Raw genomic sequence first — 13590 nt, 5'->3', positions numbered from 1 at the left:
GCAGCAGCAAAGTGAATTCCAGAATCATTAGGCACTGCTATACAATGGTCGTCTAGTTTGCACTAAAAAACTGTGTGCAGCCCATAGAGCTTCAGGCAAATGCACTGTGACCAAAACGAGCCGGCCTGTCCTAAATTGCGGCCTACATTTAATAGCCTACATTTTTTTTAAATTAAGAAGTGCTTCAGTAGAGCTCTAGAAGCCTAAGTTTGGTCTTTTTCGTTAGAAAACAATTTCATTTGAATTATTTCCTCCTCATAAGGGGCATTTTTTGTCTTGATAAACATGAAATGTTTGATAGGCTACGACGTGAGAATAGAAACAATGACACATAACCCAGAGCCTAGCCACTATGTAAAGGGGCTATAATGCAGCCTAAATGCTGCCCCCTGCAGGTTACCTCATCAGGACAGAGTTATCTGGGCACTGAATCAATCACACGCACAATTTCTTATGAAAAGGCAAAGACTTTTATTTCTCATTATTTTCAAGGCACATGGGGAAGAGAGCAATGGCCCAAACATGACATCACACAAATGTTAAGTGCTACGTGCTATAAATAGTTGTATAAATAACAGGCAGGAAATAAACACAGGGAATGACGATGGATAAGTTAGCAATAAATACAATAAATTCATAGCCGTTTCAAATGTGCAAAGTACAATCAGATAAAACACGTTAAATTAATCATAATCTCAAATCCAGTGTTAAAAGACATCAAAAGTCAGAAGGCATCCACAGCAACCCAATAGCACAGCAAGCCAAGGCTATCCCCTCCTATTCCTCTGTACAGATCTCGCACGTCAAATGAGCTTGCTCTTCTCCCCGCTCATTCGCGCACACATGCACACATACACAGAGAAACCCGCCGGGGAAGCCAATTCCCCGGAAAACAGAAAGACACCACAATACTACCTGATACGCTGGCCTCCTCGCCTCGGCCGCCGAAAGTGGGGCATAACGGAGTCAAAAGACCAGTAATCGCAACACGCAACAATCTTTATCTCTTAGGCTGATCTCAACTTACGACGGATACAATACAAAACTCACCCACGTCCTGGCACGGCAGCTCTGGCGTGGAGCTCAATCGTATCTCCTTTCCCTGCCCTGCTGTCTCACCACAAACATACCCATTATATTCCCAGCACCCACCCATCCACCATTCCCAATCAACAGATGCAACACAGGTGTGTTGCAACGTCTAGGCCGGCAGGCGGGCGGGACCCCGCCCCCCATCGTCTTGCGCTCAAACCACCCGCTTACAACTACATACTTATGCAGTTTACTGGAGGAGAAAACATCCTTTGAATCAGTACACAGTTTTGGCCTAGTGATAATTCTATTTTCTACATACAGTAGGCTATTACGAGCTAAACTGCAACGCAGGTGCCAGGTGGCTATTTGTTCTGTAAAACAGGACTCGTGTATTAGGCCGACTGCTTGGCACGCACGCAATTGTGTGCAGGAGAGCAACGAGAGCACATCAAAACACGCTTTGCAGCTAGGACTTTTTTTTACTGTCTCCGAGTGTGTGTCAAGGTATCAAGGTATTGGAGCAGATTTATTTAAAACGTCAGCATTAGAGGAATTGACACCAAGCCAAGTTTCCCCCTAATTTCACTCACCCGAACCCTGGCTGCACGGATTGCATCACCCCATACATTAATAGTGTAGAATGCTTTCATAAGATTTCATGTTTTTTTTACACACGGACTACAGAAAGCACGCAAGCAAATAGGCTACTGCAAGATAGGACCCATTTCCCTTATTACATTAATGGCCCTAATGTCGGAATGACGGGACGTTTTTTTTGTCGGAGTGGTGGGAGCTTTGAAAACAATGGAACTGCTTCCACTTCGACAATTAGACGTCAATGTCGGAATGGGGGTATGTCGGAATTGATGGCGGCTACCCAGCCCTAGAGCCATGCCGCTAGCACAGCAACCACACCATCAGAATATTAAGTATTAATGTACGTTCTCCATTTGGAGTCACAAGGAAATCACCAAGAATGACAGATTACATCCTTTTTATTTTAAGCCTCAGATACCCCGAAAATAAGTTTGGTTTTAGCTCTTTTAAAGTGCAGCTTTTATGTGTGACTGGTGGGTGTCTGTCTGCAGCTGGCACTTTGACGCTGAGTCACTGAGACACTGCAGACTTGCGCTAACAGCAAACCGGCTCACTTTAATATCTCCTGACACCCGAGTGCGTCCTGCAGCGCTCCTGGTGTCTGGCCACAGTGGAGAGGGATATTAACTCGACAAAGGGAAAATTAAGAGAGGCTTATCACACCCTGTTTTGTTTTGGCCAGTTCCACTTAAATCGAGTATTGAGTGTTTTCATATATGGGACATTGGTTTTGGAAAGGCATGGTTGCTAAATTTAAATTGATGTTCAGAAATGTGAAATGCAGATGTGGCGAGGAAACATCTGCACCAACATTGTGTGCATTCTCCGCATACTCATTTGACATTTGCCTGAACATGGGATTACAGTAATGTAGATGAAGAATGTCTGCACTTTTTTTTAAATACAAAATGTTAAGTATAAAAAGTCCAAGGTAATCAAAGTTCAAGGATAGGTCTTTTAAATGTGTTGTTTTGTCAATAAATAAGAATATTTACTTTAATATGTGCATATTTAAAAGGCTGAAAACAGCATTTCCTGCCCTTTCTATACATGAAAAATGACAAAATAATCAACAATTATTTTGCTATCACTCAACTAATCATTAAAGCTCTGGAAAAAGTGAAGCTTAAATATTATTTGGTCAAAAACATTTATGAAATAGAAAGAATTTTGCCAATAGTTTGATATTTGTGCTGCCTTTCGTTATTGTATATTGTAGTATCTTTAGTTGGGCATTTCATGTTTGCTCTACACAGTCAGACATCCAGTGTGTGTGTGTTGATGACTCCTTGTGTGTCATACATGTGGTCACCATGTGTGTGATCATCAGGCAGTTATGCAGTCAGTGTAGCGTGCTGGCTGACCCCTGTAGCAGCGTGATGGGCTTACAGACAGGAAACCAGCGTCTCTCACTATGATGCAACAGAGCTGCAAGACCTGACTATGTGGCACCCTGGAAATATCTCCATGATTTTCCCCTTGAGTCATATTTTTTTTTTTAAATGCTCTCTGCAGAATAAGTGTAGGACATCTCAATGCATAGCACATGTACAGTGTAATAAACTAATGAGTGTGTGTTAAACTGAGAAAAGTGAACCAGGAAATGACTCCAGACACAGGCCTGGTGAAAATGTTCAGGACCATTAGCAGCAGGGGAAGAAGTTGCAGGATTCTGTGGAATATTAGCTTTTTTGATGCCAAATGCCAGAGATAAAGAGGGAGAGAAAGATGAGTGTGTCGGTATCATCCTGCTAGCTTAGCTTGGCACACATATTGTAAAACAGGAAGATGGCTAGCCAGTCTTCATCACGTGTAACCTCTGAAGCTCATAGATTAACCTACGCGGGACTTCTTCTTGGATGGAAGCAGTGACAGGGTATCTGTTTCCAGGGTTGGTGCTAAGCTAAGCTAACTGGCTGCTGGCTGTAGCTTCAGTTTATCGTACGGAAATGATGTACTTGTACACAAATGATGTACTTAATTTACAAAATATACACTGAGGGCCACTTCCTGACATGCTTTTCTTTCTGCATGTTGTTCTGACTGAAAGGGTTTTTCTCCCCTCTGTGCTGCAGGTGGGGGGCTCTAAGATGGGAGTCATTCGCTACATGGGGGAGACAGACTTTGCCAAAGGGGAGTGGTGCGGTGTCGAGCTGGATGAGCCCCTGGGGAAGAATGACGGGGCAGTGGCTGGTACAAGGTACACACACACACACACACACACACACACACACACACACACACACACACACACACACACACACACACACACACACACACACACACACACACACATTATGTATACTTCAAGCCCCCTAAATTCCTTTGCTTTTCCCCTAAAAGGAAATGGAGTGGAGGGCTGCAACTCCATCTGTTCCCTGCGTTGTTCTTTCATCTGTTTGTCCATGAAATCACTCCGACTGACACACTAGCCGCTGCGCACTGAAGCTCTGCACAGTTTATATGCTTTATATTTATCACATTTATCATATTCAGGGTTTGCATTTACTCTTCTCACTGAATCCACATTTGTGAAATTGGTGCAGGGATGTTTGGAGCGTTGCTTCAACTTTAGCCAAAAGGGAAACAAATGGAAGATCCGGAAGCACACATTTATTTGTTTATTATAAATATTTATTCTAAGATATCCTTCTCTCATGATATAATTCCCAAATAGTTTACGATTCAAGGTTCAAGTTTGTATAAGAAGGCATTAGTATAATAAAAAGCACATTGTGCAGAGAGTACACATGTAAACTGTAAATAAAGTCAGTAAAGATGTTGTAGAAAATATTTATGCAATTAATCAAATGGAAATCTTTGGGAATTTTTAGCAAGAATTAATATTTGACAAAATTGTAAATAATAAAATCTGCTTAATAATAATAATTATTATTATTAAGCTGATAATAATAATAATAATAATAATAATAATAATAATAATAATAATATATAATTAAACATTCAATTTATATAGAGCTTTTCTAGATACCCAAAGTCACTTTACAAAATATTAATAAAAACAAACAAAGATATTATATTCTTTAAGATTATAAAGTCATATATTTGCAGGAAAAAATGTTAAGAAATGAAGATTAAAACCTGCATTTTCTGTGATATTAAAAAGTCATAAATGTGTGAGGAAAAAATAAAACATTTATGGGGAAGTGTGATTAAATATAAAGATTATAAAGTCTCAAATGTTTGGAAAACAATCTGAATGAATTTTCTCGGCTTCGTTTTGTTAAAGCTGATCACAAGAACGAATTTTCTGTGATATTATAAAGTCATACATATGTGAGATAAAACACAAGAGTAAATAAATCAGTGCGAAATAAAACATTTACAAGAAATAAACTAAAATATTCTCTAAGATTAAAAAGTCCAAATGTTTCGAAAATAATCAGAAAAAAATGTCTTGGCCTCATTTGGAAAAATCTGATCCAAACAAAACCAAAACAGAGAAGCTTCTAGTGAACAGGAAGTGCCACAGATGGTGAGTTACCGTGTGTACAACCTCCCTCTTCCATACCTGTAACCTGCCCCCCCCACCCCCACCCCCACTCTCCCTGCAGATACTTCCAGTGTTTTCACAAGTTCGGCCTGTTCGCTCCGATCCACAAAGTGATCCGCATCGGCTTCCCCTCCACCTCCCCGGCCAAGGCCAAGAAGAGCAAGCGGATGGCCATGGGCGTCTCCTCTCTGGCCCACAGCCCCAGCAGCTCCTCCATCAGCTCAGTCAGCTCGGTGGCCTCCTCTGTGGGCGGACGGCCGAGCCGCACTGGGCTGGTAAGACAGCGGCGGCGTGCATTAAATACAAACTTCAAAAATCCTTCTGGCTTTCTTACTGAGAGTTGGATTTAACATTCTCATCTGACTCTTGGCAAGGAAGCAATAAGCATACCTTTAATTCCCAAAATAAGGGGTGTAACAAAACCACAAAGAATCACGCTACAATCATTTCAATTAAAAATGGCATTTATTAAAGAAGATTATTAAAAACCACAAGATCATGATATACTATACACCTATTCCTGAAATTGTTCCCTTAAAATAAATGAATACATGCAAGTAATTCAACTTCAGCTTCTTTTACTACTATTCGTCACCACTTATATGTTACAAGAACTTAATTAATTAGACTAAAAATGGAAGAAATTGCCACAAAAGTAGCTCAAAATGTAGCTTGAAATTATACCCTTTCTCCCTCTCTTGCAAAATACAAGCAATTCTGATTCCACAGACTCTCTGATCATTTCACTGGGACTCTGTGTGGCTATAAGCACTTGAATTGGACTCTTTTTGCGATCAGGCTGCTTTGCATTTAAAGGGGACAACTCTTCTGCATCTCCTTATTGAATTACTGTATGTAGATTCTCATTTATGCAGAAGCTGCCTGGGTGAGTTCGCCCTCTGTGTCTTAAAGACTAATAACCTCTGTAATGTCCAGCAACAATCTGAAATAAAAGGGACTATAAGGCTCTCACATTGATTTTATCTCCTGGTTGAAGGCCAGATCTTGGATGGAGAAGCCTCCCCTTTACTTTGCTTAATTGTTGGCAGCAGAGAGTCTGCCAGTCTGAGCTATCAGCAGATCTCTGCACAGAATCTGACTCGCCTTCATTCCTTAATATCCTAGGATGTTAAATGGTAGGAGAGTAGTCCCTGTCCTCAGTTTGTAGGTACAGAAACTCAGTGATATAATAATTACTGCAGAACACAATAAAGGTGCAACAATTTATGACCATTAAAACATGTGAACATGAATTTAAAATGTAAGGTAATTTAGACAGTGTTTTATCACTAACAACTGCTTTGTCACTGATCTGGGTTTAAAAACAGGTTACTGGATTGGACTGAGAGCACAGGTCAGACAGGAATCTTTTCAAAGAGCATCCTCTAGTGGTCAGCAGAAGAGTTACATTTCAGACTCACATGTCAGTCATTCACTTGTGGGAAAAGTCTCACAAATTTACCACAAATAAATGGCAAAATAGATGAAATTATGAAGTTAAAAAAATACATTAAAAAAACTGAGATTATAAATTCACAAATTTACGACAAAAAAATAGGATAGTCTCTGAGATTAACGTGGTGAATTAATGCGAATAAACTCCCAAAATTAGGATAACTTTGTGTATATTATATTGAGAATAAAGCATACATTTTCAAGGAAAAACTAATTAAAAAATCAAGATAAAAAACCAACAAACATCCAAATTCGTTTAGATAATAAAGTTAAAAAAAATACAAGAAAAAATAAACTGAGACTCAATTGTATTTTATTTATATCTTATAATGGCCCCAATACACGTCTGTACGTCTTTCCCATTCCTCTTCTTATCCCTAACGTTTTTCGTCCTCTCTGCTTCCAGCTGACGGAGACGTCGTCCCGTTACGCCCGTAAGATCTCGGGCACCACCGCGCTGCAGGAGGCTCTGAAGGAGAAGCAGCAGCACATCGAGCAGCTGCTGGCCGAGAGAGACGCAGAGCGAGCCGAGATGGCCAAAGCCCAGAGCCACATCAGCGAGGTGGAGAAGGAGCTGACTGTCATCAAGGTGCAGCATGTGCAGGTACGACACTCAGGTCATAAATGTCACTTCCTGTTGGGCTCACTGAGTAAATTATTCTCTGATCCATCCGTCTCCTAAACGCTTCTTACTCTCCACAGTTTGTGTCGGAGAACGAGGGCGCCCTGCAGCAGGTCAGAGCTCTGCTGGCCAGCACGCAGAAAGACAAACTGGAACTGACCAATCAGCTGGAAGAAGAGAAAAGGTGACATCACAGAGTTACAAACATGTATTACCAAATCCTTTTGCATTAAACAACTCAAAGAAATATCCATTAAAACTATAAATGAATAATATAATATATGCATGAGTTTGAAATAGTCTATTTTGCATAACCTTTAAGTACTTTAAGTATATATCAGAATCAGAAATACTTTGTTTATGCCGGGGAAATTGGGTTTATTGACAGTTATTGCTTTTTATAAATAAATTAAATTAATATAATTAAATTAATATTTAAATAAAAAGAAGGAACAAGGTGAATAAAAAAATAAAAATATTATAAGAAAATCAGAAATGTCCAATAAAATACTAAATAAAATAATAAAATATTGTATGAACATAAGAAGTTGATTTCCCATCATATTAATATCATCTTACCAAGTAAAAAAAACACCTTTATTTATCCCCTGTGCCTCATCTCTTACAAATATTCTTTTTTTACAGGAAAGTGGAGGATCTCCAGTTCAGAGTCGAGGAGGAATCCATCACCAAGGGAGACCTGGAGGTATTTATCAGCAGAGCTAATACATATGAACACTGATAACAATGGAATATATGTACTTCTAAATGCTTCAACCCAGCGTACCGTTTAATATCATGGCGTGGAAAGAGATAAAGTCAGGACAGACTGAAACGTCTCTCCTCAGCCTCTGCTCCATCGCCTCTCCTCAGAGTCCGATCTCTACCATCGCCTGGACCCTTGTTCTTCTTCTGTTCCTTCAGTCTGTTGTTCCTCCCTCTGTCTGTCTCTTTGTCTCTCTCTGTAGACTCAGAGGAAACTGGAGCGTGCCCACATTCGTCAGCTTGAGCAGAGTCTGCTCCTCGAAAAGTCGAGAGCAGAGGGGCTTCACAAAGACGTAGAGAAGAGGAGGGTAAAAGAAAAAAGCACGAGCCCTCTGCCTGTAGCCCGTGTGCGTCTCATCGACTCATACTCCACCTGTCTGTGGTGTCCAGATTCACAGCCAATCAAACTACAGATATATTGGTCAATCTGAGAGGAAATTGAGAACAAAAAGATGATGATCCACAAGTCTGATCTAAATCATGTCCTCTACTGTCTTTATGAGTAGAAATTCCTAGTGCAAAAAAGTTGGAGGATTTTTCTGAATCTTTCTCTTTTTACTCCAAAGCGAAGTATTTTGGTATTTTATAAAATTAGCATATGGAGTAGTGGCTCAAAGCAGCCCCTTGTGGTCAGAATGAGTATTACAACAACACAAATAACACTGTTTATTGCCAAGTATGTTTGAATATACACACAATAGAATTAATTGGCCTTAAATGGTAGATATAAACACAGTAGGAAGAAGAAGAATCTGAAAACAAAACAATTCAAAAACTAATATAAAGACTTAAATAAATATAAATTCACAAAAACTAAGAATCTGAAAGTGCACCATATCAGAAGTTCTAGAGCTAGGCAGTTTTAAATGAGCTGGCATTGAGCAGAGAGGTGCAAAAATGCTGCAACATATACAGAATAATTCACAAACACAGGAAAGAAAACAATTTAGATCAAACTTGGAATATGCATCGTCAACATTTTTCTCACTTTCCTCTCGGCACTTTCTTATGAATCTGCTGAAATAAGAAAAATAGAGTATGTTCCCCCCCTTATCTTTCAAAATATACGTCTGATTTAGACGCCCTGTCCATGCAACGTAGTGAGAGAAAAAGCCTTCATCTGTCTCCTCTTCGTCCTTCATCATCACATCATGGCTCGACTGATGATGCCTGTCTGACGCAGAGCTTCAGCTTCATGTCTTCTGTTGCAGGAGCTGCTTCACATTATGATTTATCCTTCTTTATTTAAAGCTTGTCCCTCAGATCAGTTGCCAGCTGCATTTGTAGATGCCAGGATGTTACATCTTCAGTGACTCACGAGAGAGCACTAAATAGTTAATGGGATCCATCCCGGATTCAAGACACGTTCTGGTCCAGTTAGCATCAGCAAAGGATTTCCTGTACTCCGCCTCGACTCGCTGCCTCTTCAATAATTGACATCAGGATCACAAATCAAACTGTACAAGCTTTCAATGTGAATCAAAAGGTAACAGAAGGCTTTGACTCGCATGCAGTAAATCTGCTTCTGCCAACAGGGGAGGGGCTCTCATGATGCAGCATCCTTGAGGTTGGGTAAGAGAACCAAGGTGAAAAATAAAGAAAGAAAGATGTGATCTTGTTTTGGCTTTGATCCGCCGCCGAGCTATCTCAATTCTCCACTTCAGAGGCTGTCAGGGACACGGATCCTGCAGAGACTCTTTTTTACTCCTCTTCCCCTGTGTGCTGTGCCTCACTCTGATTGCTGAACAAGACACTTCTGTTCATAGGAATTAAGTATTAACTCTGGGGTGAAATTAACATGTGTGCACTGTAGATCCTCCTCCTTAATCTCCTCTTTTATCTGATTGGGGTGTAAGTGTGTGCAGGATGTTTGCAGTGGAGCTGTGTGCAGGTTTGCTGTCGGCTTTACTGTGTTTGTTTTGGCTGCTTGTAGCTGATCAGGGAATGGCTGTGCTCTCCTCTCATCTGCTTTATTGGACAGTGACACAGCGACCCCCTCGGCTCCTTGGGTTTATGTCTCTGGAGGAAGATGATACCATGAATGACGGGTTGCAGAAGCATCAGAATTGTAAACTGTAATCATTATTATTGCCACTACTTCGTGGGTACTACTAAAATTAATCCGATAAAATGAAAAGTCGTTATTGTCGCATCATGTATTTCCAATTAACTGACTTTATTAATTAGAATGAACTTGGCACAATGATATACAGTAGGTCTATATTATAGGACAGATGAATCAGATTTATTTTACTGCTTTTAAGTTGTCAATGATTTGACTTGAAAGATAAACACACACTCCTACGCGGTGCAGAATAAAAAAAGCACATTTAAGCACTTTTAACAATTATTGGATCAGAATCATCATTTCTGTGAAGCTCCTCTTCAGCCTATAATCGTTTGTCCCATTTGCATAAAAAACCTTTCCATTCTGAATCAATTAGTTTACTTAAATTGGATTAAAATGTATATTTGGGCCGTCGTATAGCTCAGTGGGTAGAGCTGGTGGATTCGAACCTGGGTCCACCGCTTGGGGACCAAACCCTAGTATATAGCATACTAGGTTTTGGTCCCCAAGCGGTGGACCCAGGTTCGAATCCGGCCTGAGTCCCTTTGCCGCGCGTCTTCCCCTCTGTCTCCCTGTTTTGGACTGTACTATATTAAAGGCACTGGTTGCCCAAAAATTCTTTAAAAAGTAAAAAAAGATAATGTACATTTGAATTTGACATTTTCACCAAGTTTCAAGGAGTTAACCCGATGTATTTGCCTTGATGTGCTTGCAAACTGACAAACCTAACCCAAAACCTAACCTCCTAAAGGTGCTAAATATTGAACTAACATCCAGCAGATGTCCAGTTACTCCAAATGACTATTAATGGCCCAAAAATATCCCCCAAAAATCGAATAAAGAAGCTTTAAAGTCTAAATGTGTTACACGGTATTTGACTTTGCTTTGATGTCTGACTCAGTTTAAGATCTTTGTTGTTTCCTGGAAGCGGTGATAGATAATGTGGAGTGTCAGTGGGTTTATTCTCCGTTATATCCGTGTTGCAGGGGTGGAAAACCCTCTTTCATTAAACCTCAGCTCTAATACTCTCGGCAGATACGTCTTTGTCTCTGCCTGTCCAAAACCATCTTTCTCTCGGCTGCCTGAAAGCTCCTCCGACGGTCATTGGTTAAATCTTATTCCTTTAATCCGTACAAGAACAGAGAACATGTCCCATTAATGTTACAGTCGAATGCTCAGTAGGACATGAATAAATACTGAGTCAGTCTCTGTGTCATCTTTCATCCGAGCAGGGAGTCTCGATGCTTCACTTTGTCACTGCCCACACGCTGAATGTCTCTTTGCCGGGATCTCCCGGGGTCTTCCTTACATTTCCTTATTCCTGATTTCTGATGAGTCACCTTTTCTTTGGCAGAGGTGGAAGAAGTATTAAGATGCTTTACTTGAGTAAAAGTACAAAAGTATTATCAAAGTAAAAGTACTCATGGGTCTTTATGTGAGCTTAGAATTATATTTATATACATGATATTTCTAGATAATATTGTTGCACCAAGTAGTATTTTACTGTTCTGCTTCACTCTTTGTGACTTTAACAGTTAGTCTACTAGTTATATTTTTAGAGATGCATTCTATTAAAAGGTTTTTCTAATTAATGCAGTGGAGTAAAATTACATTATCTCCCTTTTTAATTGTAGTTGAGTAGAGGTATAGAGTAGCATTAAATGGAAATACTCAAGTAAAGTACCTCAAAATGACACTACTTCCCACCTCTGTTCTTCGGAGTGACGTCGTGCAGCTGCAGGGTTTTTCTGAGTCATTCTTTGGGAGCAACCCTCAGAGGTCATTTCAGCTGACAGATGTTGTTTTTTCTCGCCAGCAAACCACGGTTGAGGAGCAGAGTCGCATCGTGCAGCTGGAGGAGGAGCTGAGCCTGCGGAGGGCGGAGATGGAGAACCTGCAGGTGAAGCTCCGAGGGTCCGACTCCGGTTCGCAGCAGGATGAGGGCGACGGCGAGGCCCCGGGGTCTGACGCGCCGCCGGAGACCCTCGTCCTGCGCGCCCAGCTGGCGTCGGTGGGCCGCGAGCACAACAAGGAGAGCAGCGAGCTGAAGGAGAAGTACGAGGCGGCGTTAGCGGCGAGTAAGCAGGACGTCACCTCGCTCAGGGCCGAGCTGGAGAGTAAGAGCCAGGAGCTGAGTGAGCTGAAACAGAAGGTCCAGGACGCTGCCAAGGAGAACGTGGAGATGATGGACACCTGGAAGGTATTGTGTTCAACTGTTCAAGAGCTGTGTGTATGAATCAATCAGGAACGGATTTATAATATTGTTACATATTCTAATCTTTTTTTCCCCCCTCCCTCCCCCCTGTAGGATAAATTCGACTCCTTAGTGATCCAGCACCAGCGCTCCCTGGAGGATCTGAAGGCCACGCTGTCAGGTGATCATCCCTCTGCAGCCGGCCCCGAGCAGGGCGCCCAGGAGCTGCGGGCCTCTCTGGAGAGCCTGAAGACGGAGCACCAGCTGGAGATGGAGAACCTCAAGGCCAAACACAAGATCGAAGCGGCCATCCTCGCCAAGGAGCGCGAGGACTTCTGCTCCCGTCTGCAGGAGGCCAAAGAGCAGCTGGCAGAGGGGAACCATGGCTGGAGGAGCGAGGCGGTCGCCAAGAGCAGCAAGCTGGCCCTGGAGGAGGCCGGGGAGAAGCTGCAGAGGGCGGAGCAGAGGCTGGCCGAGATGGAGAAGCTCCACATGGAGAAGGACAGAAGCTCGGAGGATCTGAGAGAGAGGCTGGAGCTGTCGGAGAAGAAGATGAGCGACTATAAGGCGCTGCAGAAAGCCCAGGCCGAGAGCCGGGAGGAGATCCAGAAGCTGGAGGAGAAGCTGAGGGTGACGGCCAATCAGCTGCAGGCAACGCAGGCCGACCGCTACACCTCCAACGATGCAAACGTGAGTAGCACAGGAGATGAGAGGAGATCTTTTTGGTGTTGTAAATGTATTATCTTTCTAATTTACACCGGCAACTGTTGCCTTCCCCAAGGTGTCTCCCATTGTTTACCATTAGCTCTGGGGTGTCCTTGTCCGATGTGAGGGTCCAACGACAAAGGGTTTCATATTCATATTCTGTCCACTGAGACAAATGAACCAAAAATAAACCTTGATTGATTGATGAGATAACCAAGTGTTGATCTGCTGTCCCTGCTTTGATTTAAGCTCTAACTCTTTATCTTTTCTCAGGTGATAGAAGATAACGACATTACAGAAGAGAAGATGAAGCTAAAGCAGAGTGTCGAAGGTATCACCGTCCTTTTACTTTCATAAAAACAAACAATGCGTATACTTTAGTTTGTATTTTCCTAAAAGGATTTTATATTCAGATTTTTCTTTCTCTCTCTCTTTGCCTCTTATGTAAATTAATTACCACCCATTCTAGCATTTAATATAGTTCATACTGTCTGAAGTTGCCATAAAAGAATCCCGGCTCCCTCGGCCTTAAAAGAGATCTGTCCCCCAAATATCCAGTGTTATAACTTTAGGAGATGATAAAAACATAAAGCCTGTTCTGGACTTTGTTTTCATGTTTTATTGAACATTTTATC

The 13590-nt window shown here is 41.6% G+C and overlaps 1 protein-coding gene across 3 annotated transcripts in view; it reads left to right on the top strand.

Annotated features, from left to right (window-relative positions):
- The window catches only part of clip2 (CAP-GLY domain containing linker protein 2), a 36355-nt gene that overhangs the window by 14707 nt on the left and 8058 nt on the right, over positions 1–13590 (top strand). Inside the window, exons 4-12 of one of the 3 annotated variants that reach the window (XM_063896140.1) lie at positions 3708–3832; positions 5208–5421; positions 7008–7205; positions 7304–7407; positions 7869–7929; positions 9524–9574; positions 11873–12256; positions 12365–12940; positions 13229–13286. In XM_063896140.1, coding sequence (XP_063752210.1) covers positions 3708–3832; positions 5208–5421; positions 7008–7205; positions 7304–7407; positions 7869–7929; positions 9524–9574; positions 11873–12256; positions 12365–12940; positions 13229–13286 — 1771 coding nt within the window. Of the gene's footprint in view, positions 1–3707; positions 3833–5207; positions 5422–7007; positions 7206–7303; positions 7408–7868; positions 7930–8191; positions 8297–9523; positions 9575–11872; positions 12257–12364; positions 12941–13228; positions 13287–13590 lie in introns of all 3 variants that reach the window. The other 2 variants (XM_063896139.1, XM_063896141.1) reach the window with 2 other exon arrangements.

This window comes from Eleginops maclovinus, chromosome 11, assembly GCF_036324505.1.
Source record: "Eleginops maclovinus isolate JMC-PN-2008 ecotype Puerto Natales chromosome 11, JC_Emac_rtc_rv5, whole genome shotgun sequence".
Taxonomy (NCBI): domain Eukaryota; kingdom Metazoa; phylum Chordata; class Actinopteri; order Perciformes; family Eleginopidae; genus Eleginops; species Eleginops maclovinus.
This window is presented reverse-complemented; position numbering and strand designations above follow the sequence as displayed.